This window comes from Strongylocentrotus purpuratus, unplaced genomic scaffold (genome assembly GCF_000002235.5).
Source record: "Strongylocentrotus purpuratus isolate Spur 01 unplaced genomic scaffold, Spur_5.0 spur5_scaffold_12, whole genome shotgun sequence".
Taxonomy (NCBI): domain Eukaryota; kingdom Metazoa; phylum Echinodermata; class Echinoidea; order Camarodonta; family Strongylocentrotidae; genus Strongylocentrotus; species Strongylocentrotus purpuratus.
The window spans coordinates 24,982,493-24,995,234 of record NW_022145597.1 but is presented as its reverse complement, the minus strand read 5'-3'; the positions used below and the strand labels follow the sequence as shown (position 1 = coordinate 24,995,234).

The 12,742-nt window shown below is 38.8% G+C and overlaps 1 protein-coding gene across 1 annotated transcript; it reads left to right on the top strand.

Moving 5' to 3' along the window:
- Nucleotides 1–3,618: 3,618 nt before the first annotated feature.
- Nucleotides 3,619–6,633, top strand: LOC100891057 (alpha-2A adrenergic receptor-like). The gene is made up of 2 exons (XM_030981445.1): nt 3,619–3,729; nt 5,326–6,633. The coding sequence occupies exons 1-2, from the start codon at nt 3,619–3,621 to the stop codon at nt 6,631–6,633; spliced, it is 1,419 nt and encodes a 472-aa protein (XP_030837305.1).
- Nucleotides 6,634–12,742: the final 6,109 nt, after the last annotated feature.

Here is a 12,742-nt window from a genome sequence, read left to right as displayed (position 1 = left end):
AGTGCCTAATTCCTTTAGAGAGCGCGCGAGAGAGAGAGAGAAAGGGTGAACAAAATCGTAACCTTGAGTCTCTAGCAATCGTCACATTTTCTCACTTTACACAAATTCTGCAAACAACCTCTCCAGAGTGGTCTCCATAGAGGAAGATAAATGACATCAAATTTCGAACCTTTCTGGCGTCTTTAGGTTCTTTATACAAATCCCAGGGATATTACAAATTCTGCAATCAAAGAAATTTCCAGGTGGTTATTTGTGATTTTCATCAAAAATATCGCAACCTTTTGATGATGCTTCTATGAACTATTCTGACAAAATCCGCTTTGCGGAAAACTGCATACCTCATCTCACGCTAATTTAAATGCTCTTCTAGAAGTGAATCTACTTTTGCCAGAAGCATGAAAAACAGAATGAAGACATATTATGCTTACGATTCCTCCCATCATTATCAGCATAATTCTATTTGCCATTATCTCTCGTAAGTACGACAAGGTGTGGAGATGAATTATCTATTATCTTGGGCGTTGCACCCAGGAAATGTCACTGTTTAAACAGTAATGAATAAATCAAGGCTTTAACATGGACGTTAATGAGCTTTTATGAAATGCATTTCTGATTTGAATACCAGGAGGTAATCCAAACACATTAAGAGATGAATGATTTACTTTCTGGAACGAACTTATCCTATATTTTCTTATGAAACCCATTATCGACTTTGCCATTTATAAGTTTCATATTATCTCTCTTCACCCGTCTCTCTCTCTCTCTCTCTTTCTCTTTTTTTAATAGTTCTCCTCTTCCTCCACTCACTCTCTCCCTAACAACAAAGAAGCTGATCGTCAACGAAACGGGTTTTTGTTTTTGTTGCTATGACAGGCAAGCATTACTTATATACAAAATAGAACTATGTTTTTATACTTCAATATATGTAATTTATTGATTTAATTCTTATAAACGTCTGATCTGCAAGACTACGCAACAGTAGTTGTATTTAACTTTCAATCTGTTTCAATTTTGATCATTTCAATTTAAACGTTTTAAATTCATGTTCCTTAAATTCTATAAAAAAAAAATATTTGATGTGGAAAACTAGCTAACGCACCCTTTCGAGAAAGCCCCCCCCCCCTTAATATCCCTAAAGGGTGCGTTATGGCGGTACTCCGTTCTCAACGCACCTTTTCGAGACAAGCGGGGGGGGTGCACTTTTCTCGAAAGGGTGCGTTGTACCATGGACTTACTAGACATGGACTTAGTCTAGTAAGTCCATGGTTGTACGCACCACACCGCGTTATCAGTGCGGCGCGATTCGGTATACGAGTCAGATGTTGCCTCTATTCAAGTCGTCGAAATAACCTCTATGACGTACTAGTGGTACGGAAAAAAAGACGCGAACCGCACCCTTTCAACATCAGCCCTTTCTGAGAAGGTTGGCTGTACCGTTGAAACCATCTTGGATACTCTGAATTGAATTTGTTCAAAATACAACTAGGAGGAGGGGGGGGTGGGGAAAAGGGAGAGAGAGAGAGAGGGGGGATTGGAGATGGTTAGGAGTATGGCGAGAAAAGAAATATTGTGATCGGGCAGGAGAGAGAGTCTGCAGCATTATCACCAAATCAAATTCGTCAGATTTAAACTTAATCGTAACGAAAAGCCAAAGATAAACGTAAAATGAGTGAAGGTCTACTTCCATTGCAAGTTGCTTTCACATTTATCCAGTTTGTAAAGTGGAAATGTTAAAAATTACGTTCTCATTCTAGGTGTAATTTTGCATACTATTACTTCCACGTTCATTTTGGTACCCAATTGGTTCAACTTTCATGACAGCATCTCTGTTTACGATAATATTATTAGAAGATTTTTTTTAAATAGCCTTACACTGAAAATTTAGATACCTGCACATTTACAAAGTGGAAATGATATCTATTCGAACTTTCTTCTAGGTGTAATTTTCATACTAGGGCTATCACGTTTATTTGGTACACAATTGGTTTGACTTGCGTGACAGTTTCATTATGATTTTATAAGAAGATTTGTAAAAAGAGTCTTACACTGCAAAATATAGATACCTACACATTAATTTTGCACAGACTCAACTAGTTTTTATCAACGCCTTAAAATGCTAAATGAAACTAGACGTATTATTGTGTTGTTTTTAGCTCACTACTGACTCTTTTATAATTTAAGAAAGTGTACATCACCCTTCATTTGCTATGCTTTGAAATGAAGCCACGTTCTGATATGCCGCGGCCAAATCGCGGTTTATGTTTTTTGGTTCATGATGACGTAAGTGCGATTCTCTTAAGATTTCTGTATTTTTTAACGCAGAGATCAGTGAATACGTACAGGACCTTCGTTGGGTACAGGTAACATTAATTTACACGTTAAGTACAGCGGCGTTTTTTTTGGGGTGATTTTATGTTCTACAAATAGCATTGATAGTTTGGTCCTGCCTGTTTAAGGTTCATCCATCATATAATCATACGTAACATTCTTTTTACTGTAAATGTATGTATTTTGTTGACTATAGGGCCCCGCTCACAAGCTTAGCTTCTAAAGGGGTCCTAAAACCATTCAGTTATGATGTAATTAAGTTAGAATATGTTGATTGATGTACTATTACCAGTCTCTTTTTTATGTAACTGATTATATCATGCTTTGTATGGTTTTGAATAACATGAACTGAACTGAACTTGTATGCCGACATTAAGTATACGTCTGTATTTAAATTCGATTGCAGGCAAAATAATTTGCTTTTGGATTGGAGAGCTGTAGGCGATAACAATGGGGTTTTTTTTTATTCCAAGGTCTACCCATAAAATGAATGTAATTGGCTGCCTATAATAATTTTAAACTCATTCACACCGGCGAGACTGATACCACACCGACTCGGCCGATACAATATCGACGAGAGACACCAAATGGCTAAAAAGATTGGTCGGTTTGGAGTTGGTGCGGAGTCGGTTTTACGGTGACTGAGGTGTCATACCGACGAGGCAGACACAAAATCGAGTGAACAATTATATTTATACCATAGTCATACCGCGACACCGACTAAAAACCGACCGATCCTCGGCCATCCGAGAAAAATGAAATTTTGTGTCGGCCTCGTCGACTTGACTGGAGTAATACTTGAATATCCAAGAAGTTCATCGGTTTGGAAATAGTTAAGTGGTGTGACTGAAGTATTTGTTTATTTACCTAATGCCAAATTCACTGTATAAATATTACCGAGTAACAATGATGCCTCTGTGGTAGAGCAGTGGACTCGTCGCAAACAAGCCCCGGTTCCAAACCACGTCATTATGTACTTTACATAATGACGTAGAATGTTGATAAATTTATTCCAAAAGTGGGAAAGTTTAATAAAATATATCATACTACACGAAATACAAACAAAATGATAAGATAGCTTTTGACTACATGTCTTTAAAAAAAATGAATATGTAAGGCACTAATCCTTCCCTTGGATAACACATAGAGCATAGGGCCGTAGACCCCCTCCATGCTTTGAATATGCCTAGGTCACATATTCACCGAGCCCCATACGATTTTTCCATACCTGGCGGCTTGCCGTAGATTTTAGAGACCGTACGGGACCCTTCCGATTTCCATTTCTACGGCATGTATGGTCACATATTCTGCGACGCCCGTGAGGTGACCGGTAAAAATGGTCGAATGAAAATGCTCGGCGCCCGTAAAGTTGGCGGCCTGGTGCCACCCAGTTGTGGGCCGGTAAGCTTACGGGCTCCGTCCGATGTAAAGGTGCACCCAATGGCTCCCGGGGCCCGGCCTCAGTCGTTTATAGGCACCCTGCTGGGTTCCTTGCGGTGCACTGAACTATGTTGCCTCTGACATCCGCGCCGCCTGTTTAAAGCTGCGTTGTACATTGATAATTGAACAAATCGTGATGACCCCGTCCAGGCACCGTCTGGCAGGGGCGGATCCAGCCGGCGACAAGAGGGGGGGGGGGGAACCACTAATTTGTTTTCGGTGTGGGCGAAAAAAAATATATATATATATATATATTTTTTTTTGGTGGGGGGGGGACGTTTTTGTTTTTAAAAAAGATTAAATTTACGTTATTATCCGATTTTTTAAAACAGATTTTTCGGCTAGGGGGGGGGGCCCAGGCCGGAAAAATCGCCACGTAGATCCGCGCCTGCCGTCTGGAGCACGTACGGGCCCTTTACGGGCTATCTACAACATATTAAACGGGCAGATGAAAACGCCGGGAGAATCAGCACCACTGGTGAAAAATGTCCGGCGCCTGTAGAACCTGTACGGGAGCCGGTCAAACAAACAAAGACCAAAATGTCTGTGTTCAATCGCCGTACGGGCCCGGAGTGTATATGTGAACGCCCCATAACCAAGCGTGTGACGCTTCTCAAGCAATCATGTAAATAAATAATCACCCGTCAATTACGTTTTAAGGTTAGTACATATTCAGAGCTAACTTCTCTTAAAGCCCACTTTCCAATTTACCTTGATGTTCTTTATTACCTTGAAAATCAGGGTAATTATACTTCCGATGCTTTTAACTAAATTTAGAACGTTAACTTTTTTACCTCCCCGAGGATGCCTAAATTGTAAATCGCTATTTAAAGACCTAATAAACCTGCTCTCTTTGCTATGGCATCTTGATCTTTTTCTTACATTTTGCTTTTTTAAGTCAAGTAGTAATTGCTTTTACAATTCCCTCGATAAAAAGGGTATTTCTAACTCTTTGGCACGAAAGTAGAACTTTCCTTTGACCTTTTCGGGTGACAGGCTAAGTGCTTTTGAATATGAACTTAATCATTACTGGACGTTTGAAATTAAGTGCATTAAATTAGGTCACTTTTTTGTTTGTTACACGAAGGATTTCTGGACTCGTAGGATCTGGACCAAACTTTAACTCCTTTGTTAAAACTTCCTGCAAATGCCACAGGCGAACATGGCAGTTGGCATATGGCGGCCGGAGCCAGATTTCGCGTACTGATCAAAGTGTTTTAAACCGATTACGACAAAATTCACTCATCGGTTTCTGACACTAATTATGGTCATTTGAAAGCGGAAACATGGAGAAATGTTTAAAATGCTGGACCTAGAAACCATAATTGACATGCCATGATAATAACGATATAAGTTTGACATTTTGACTATTTTGGTAAGGATGGGTTATCCAGGCACTATTTATAAAAAAACTTCTTTTTCAAGCTACAAAAGCGACTATACGCCTCTCGCGATATGACGTGTCAAAGAGTTATCGTCCTCTTAAAAACTGGCACATACAAATAAAGCTCGTTAAAAATCACAAATTTTTATTCCATCACATCTTTTCGTCGTTAGTTGAAGGTCCACGTTCTGCTCATCATGGATGATGCCATGTCCTACAATGGTACCCCTACCGAAGCTCCCAAAGCTCCCGAAGAAGAATCCGGGTGGGCTGTCGCTACTCCTATTCAGGTTGGTCAGGTTTTCATCGGTATGCTTGGTCTTGTTGGTAACCTTGCATGCGTCCTCGTGCTTCGGAGACATTCAGTGAGAAACAACACCAACTTGTTGATTGTCAATCAAGCCATCATCGACTGTATCGTATCAGGGCTCCTTGTCGCCTCTACCCTTTCCGATGTCGGTGGAATCCGATCAGTCAAGAAGTCCGGTCTGGCTGCAAGGGTCTACTGCAACCTCTGGAATTCGTTGGTATTGGTGTTCGGTGGCTTCGCAATTTCCACCTTCAACCTCGTGGCCCTATCCATCGAACGCTACGTGGCTGTGCTTCATCCAATATGGTACCTCCAGAATTTCAAGAAGCGTGCCGTTCACCTGCTGATAGTTTCTACCTGGGTTCTTGGACCCATATTCCAGGTTCTTCTGGTTGCTCTACACTACGATACAACGGACGAAGGTACTTGTCGCTACACGCCTCGATACAGAGGCATCCTCGTCATGCTTTTCTTCTGGGACTATTTCATCCCAGCGTGCATCATGACATTTTCCTTTGTGGCCATAATACGTAAATTCCGGAAGCTGAACAGAGTGGCCCACGAGCGAGGCGCCGGCGAGTTCAAGAAGACGAACGTTTTACTGATACCATCCACTTCGATTCAACCAGGAACTTCCAAACAACCACAGTCATCCGAACGGCCGGCTCAAAACAGTGCAGAACTCATAGGCACTATTACCAAGAGTGATGACGTGCCTCCTGTAGAGGCAGCACAGCAATTCTCGAGTAATCAGCTTGAAGTTCCTGCAGTCATCAACACAAAGAAGTCTTCAACGCCTGGCGATCACAACAAATGCGATGCCAAAGACGCTCCAAAACCCTCGTCATCTGGACAGGGAAACACCTCTGGAGCGCCTGCTCGTACGGACAAGGACGCCGCAGGTGCGCTTCAACGACGTAACACGACCAAGGTTCTCCTAGCCATGTGCATCATCTACTTAGTCTGTTGGTCTCCTAACCAGTGGACATTCTTGCAGTACAACCTTGGAGGAAAAGTCGGCTTCAGCTCCTCGTGGTATCGCTTCTTGGTCATCATGGGGAATCTCAACACATGCATTAATCCGTTCTTGTTCGCGCTCCGTCTGAAGGTGTACCGCAACGAGGCTAGGGCGATGCTGAGGAACTTCCTGGCACGTTTCTCTCGCGACTGAAACCGTCGAAATTGCCAATTTCTACATAATATATATGCTAATTCGATTGCATTGTACAATTCACTTAACTCTGATGTCATTATTTTCCATTGAGCCGGTCACTCAATGGTTATTGTTATCATCAGTTCTTGACGAGTCCTCAGTAATATACCTCCTCTCATATTGACATCTAGAAAGTTTTTAAAAAATTGCCAAATGTCAACGCTCATTGTATTCGCATCAAGGAACCGCATCATATGCGTCGAAAAAAACCTTTTGTAATTCAAGATAATACATATTATTCCTATTTTCAGCTGAATTTACCGACTGAATCCAGTAAGTATGGTGTAAATTTTAGTGTCATACAGCGCTCAAAATACACGGGGGCGGTGGGCGATTCGCCCCCGTGAGCTCCATAATCGCCCCCGTCAGGTTGCTCACGGGGGCGATTGCAAAATTAAAAACCGCCCCCGTGGAATAAAGATTATCTTTTCTGATATAACTTTAACACAATATTGAGTATCAATTTTCAAACCTTAAACCAATGAAATGGAACTTAAATGGCTCTTTCTCTCCCATCGCTATGAGTAATTACCGATACATTAACAACGGAAGCTCGCAGTGCAGCTAGTGCGGCCGTCAGTAGTGGCTATACTGCGCCGGTAGTGCCGGTGTAACGCCGCTGACGCCCAATATCTGCTGGAGCTGGAGACGATCGCGCTGGGACATGGAGAAGTTTTTCGTTGTGAAAAGTGTGAATTCTCTGAAATCTGGTTATTCTAAAAGACCAGCAAATATTGTAACTCCACCAGTAAATCAATATTGAGAAGAAGATCACCAAAGATGTTGCACGGGGGGGGGGGGGGGGGGTAGGCGTTTTAGGGGGTTTAACCCCCCCCCCCCCCTTGGGCTGCCAAGTGAAAATGTGATGTGCATAGAAAATGCTATCATGTGTCCAGACCTACACAGTATTAGAAGATGTCAGTAGATGCCAGGAAAACATCACTAACGGGGGTTCAAAATAGCACCAAAAAAAAATCGCCTCGCCGCTTCGCGGCTCGTGGACAGTGTAAACTTTACTTACGGGGTTTCAAAATAGCAACAACAAAAATCGCCTCGCCGCTACGCGGCTCGTGGACAATACTCTGCATCGCATTCGGGTTACCCCCTCCCACCCTTAGCAAAAAGCTAGATCCGCCCCTGTGTTTTGGAAGGATATGGTAAAGACTTAAAATAAAGAAAGAATGTAAATAAGGTTGCTCCGAATAATGAGGAGGACATTATGTGCAGAACGGGAGGAAATGGAGAGAATGTCATCACGGGGATAAAAGTCAATAACAGCTATGTGACAAATACATTTCTAAGAGGGAAATTGCCGACTTAAATAAATGATAATGATAAAATACCAAGGAATTAAGGAGTTTCATGGGTACCAATTCAATGGAAATTTGTATTAAAATAACAGCCCCCGTCAGCACTAAAAGAGCCCCCGTGAAAAGGCTCACGGGGGCTCTTTTTTTTTTGGAAGAGCCCCCGTGGACAAAAAATTAATTTGAGGCCTGGTGTCATATGATGATTAGTTTGGCTTTTGAAGAAATTGGTCTTAAACATGTTGTTACTGTTTAGTATTGGACCAACAGATTTCTTTGCCAAATGTGTAGAAGGTTAACGATTCTATACATGTATATTAATTTTACTTGTTTTGTAAGGGCTTTATATATTAATAATAATTTGAAAAAATTGAAATAAAAATCCTTCTCTTCTCTTCCTTACTATTACCGGTTTTTTAATTTTATTTCAGATAGTGAATATCTAAACGTAAATTTACAGACAAATGCAACAAAATATATACGAATAATGCATACCAGCACATTGCGCTAAAATTGCGCGTTGCTTAATAACAGAGTTATCATCTTGTATTTTTAGACTGTTACATCATAGATTGCGAATCCAAACTGAAAAATTGCAGACAAGTGCAACAATTAAAATCCAATAATAAGTCCACGAGTTGGCATAAGATAACTAAAAAAAAAACGAATGATGAGAAATGTCATAATTTAAATTGAACACTTTTTATTAGGTCACGAATTTCCATATATATATATGTGTGTGTATGTGTGTGCGTGTGTGTGCGTGAGTGCGTGCGCGTGTACATGTATACGGACATCTGGTTTGCATTACACAATGTGTCACCGATGACCGATGTTACTATTTTGATTAATAATTAGTAATAACTAGCAGTATGGCTGACGATACTGGATCATTAAGCCACCAAGGCCTTATGTCAACAGGAAAATGTACATACATATTGGAAAATGAATAGCTAATTCGAAAAGTAAATTAAGTGCTAAATCTTGTCAGAAATAATTTGTTAAATATATGTAAAAATTTATTTAAAATGCACGGGACATATATCCGCAGGATTTCCGCCGGAAAAAAATCACAGGCCTATCTTAACAATTATGAATATATCATAGTCATGATTATATCTTGCATTTAAATAACAGTTTAATACGATTGCAGCTCCTTTTTAAAAAAGATCGACCAAAGGTAATTTCAAGTGCCTTGATCGTCACCTATTGAAATGGGCGAACAAGGTAATAAGGTATTATGTGATCCGAGCATAATTTCTATGGGATATACACTAGGCTATTAAAATTGCCATTACGTTGAATTTTTGAAAACAGTTGCGATCGTTATATTTATTTTCTCCAAAATATGGCATATAATAAAGAAGTAATGTAATTATCTATACCTAAAGATATTTTGTTAGTTTTGGTATTAATATCAGCAGTCTTTGCGAAAATATTCAAACTACTTTAGTGATAACATGTATTTAATTTCTGTTCATCGTCAAAACAGATTTAAATATGAATATGTTCGCGTTCACCTAGCCCCGAAAAAGTTATTAATACACCGTTGCCCATTAATTTGGAATAATTTTTCTTTACCTCTTTTAATGAAACAATTGTGACAACATGATATATTTATTTTTGACAGATAGAGTTTATAATCTTTTCAGAACTTTATTGATCCATCTCTATGACCCTCCAGATGGATCAATACACTTCCGATCAGATATAAACTGTACCTTTCAATAATATATTTGTATATATATATATATATGTGTGTGTCCACCAAGGACGGGAAAATGATGTAAAATGTGTATAAACTGTTATCATGGTACATAATATATATAAACTTGACTAATATGTGGGTTCAGTGTGCTTTAAGTATTATTACGTAATTTCATTATGCACGTTTCACTATGTAATCAGATCATAAATAAATGTCACAAAGGATGAACGGATATTGGTGATACAGCCCAAGTATATATATGTATATATATATTCTATACAAAATATTACATTGTTTGAAACGGGCATAGATAAAATGAGTGGGAATTTCATATTTAAAATCTTTCTTCTTTTTTGGCATGTGAATTGCATATTCTAAGAAAAAAATGTACACCATTTATTTACAAATTCAACTCAAATCATTATGCACATTCTTATTTCCAATCTACATTATACACTGTATATTTCAAATGCTCATTGTTCATTCCAAATCTCCACCTTTCAAAACCCATATATATAATTGTAATTCTACATTTTAAAATAAAATGGCACATTGTATATTTTGGATGGTCATGATTATGTTCCCCAATTTAACAGTATATATTTAAAATCTACAAAATGTTCACTGTAAAATATACAAATAAACATTGTGTAATTAAAATGTATGTCGTTTCGAAAGCGCATTTTCACTCTCCATTATTTCTCTTAGATTGGAACGAATATTGCAAATATGTCAAATCTATCTTCATATAAATTGTATATTTGAAAACCATAGTACAGAGTATTAAATATTCCCAATGGGTATATTTTGAAATTTTCTCCGTTTATCGTTCGGGTCAAGAGATGATTACCACTCCTGTAATAACCTTCAAAGATTCAGAGCGAAGCTCAGACTTCTAGATTTCCAGTAATATTGAGTGATATTTTCTAAAATTATGGATGATGCCAAGCTTTTCTCCCCTTCCTTTTTGACCACACAATCCTCCCTTTCACCTTCCAGTTTAAAAGAAGAATTTTTGTCAGGTTTAAGAAAAAATATGTGTGACCTTTCTCATAAAAATAAAGATAACAATTTAGAAGAAATTCATGGTACAAATTTTCCATGATAGGCTTGCTTTTCAACTTCCCTCATGATCAAATTAAAACGAGAAATAGCTAAATGATTTGGAATGAAGTCATGTCACTTAATATCTGTAGTTCCATATGCCTGTTCCTGAGTGCAGTCCATTTGAAAGTATTTCATCAATTTGATGATTCCGATACTGTACAGTATACAGAAATTCCTGTGTGCTCTATAATCAAAAGACGATACAATAGCACGTCTTCTCATTTTTCAAAAACAAATTGGTGTTCAAAACCAAGTCAATGCGCTCATGCCCTTTCATAAAGCTTTGATCATCCTCAGTGTTTCTCCCGCAATATTTCATTTGATTGTGTTTCATGTCATTTATTGGTTGCTTTCTTATTAACGCCTGATCCGCAAGATTACGAAAAACAAGTTTCATTAATTTTTTTTATTTGTTTCAATTTTGATTATTTCGATTTAAATGATTTAAATTTATATTCCTTAAATTCTGTAATAACTGAACGACTGATGTGGAAGACTAATTACTGCACCCTTATCGATAATTAGGGATTGTCACGAGTTATTTACGGAAATATCAATCCGTGGACAACCGTAAGAAGATTTTTGACATGTCAAAACATTTGCCTCTACTTTCACGGATCCTTGTTATGAGAAGTTATTTACGGATGCTTGCGATTGACTACGAGTTGGCGATCCGTAAGGACTCATAAGAAAAATCCGTGTATGTGAAGGGGGGAACAAGGCGGTACACCCTTTCGAGACAGGCGGGAGGGGGGGGGGGTTCTCGAAAGGGTGCGTTGAACGCGTTCATTTGAATCAAAAGAATGTTAGAACGCGAATGTTAGAACGAAATGTTAGAAAGGACTCGTAAGAAAAATCCGTGTATGTGAAGGGGGGAACAAGGCGGTACACCCTTTCGAGACAGGCGGGAGGTGGGGGGGAGGGGGGTTCTCGAAAGGGTGCGTCGAACGCGTTCATTTGAATCAAAAGAATGTTAGAACGCGTTCGTTTAACGCACCACACCGCGCCGCACCGCAACGCACCTCTTCGACATAAACCGGAAAAAAGTAGTTCAGATTGAAGTGTGTCAGGTGGGTCAGAAAGAAGTGGTACAATAAATGGAAACACCCCTGAATGATTACAAAACAGACAATACAAAGAAGAAAAATAATACCTACATAAATATAAGCCAAAGCAAAATTACGTCACATCTAGGACATATCAATGTACATGTATTTTACATTTATAAGTTTGAAGTCCTTTATTTGGCATAGTTTCTACAATATGGGCTAGGACAGCGTTCCACAAACGGACAGCAAGTGGAATCAATTTTTCTGTCTAGGGTACATGTTTTAATTAAAGGCAAAGAATAGGAAAACGTAGCTAGATTCGAGCGGGTGACTCTTTGCTTTTCGTATTGTAGTAGCACTGTAATTAAATGTATTTCTTCAAATATTAAAAGACGAACAAAAGGCATTAAGCTTCAAAAGTTGATGTACATAATTTAGTTTAAAGGTAATCTAACATTCTTTTGATTTTGTTATGACGCACGTTCTTGTTACCATATATATTTACTAAGTAGGAAATATAAGGCCATGCCTGGACACATCACGATTTCAAATAGATTTTGTATTATCCCATGCGATCAATTTTGTCCATTACTAGAGGGATTATTGCTATCGTGTATTAATAATTTAAACCTTATGATCCTCCACAAACGACAACATTTCAACATCGACTTCTCTCTTCTCTAAAACACACACTTGTTCACTCCCGCCCACACACTCCGCACACTAAAATAAATACACCTACATGCATAAACAGTATACCTGAACATATTATCCTGTAATAAATGAATAAATATAAATAAATAAATAAACACCTTTGTATCTTTCTGTGCTTATTTGCCACTTCTCCCCCCCCCCCCCTCTCACTCCATATGATTGAAGAATAAAAGAGATTTGAA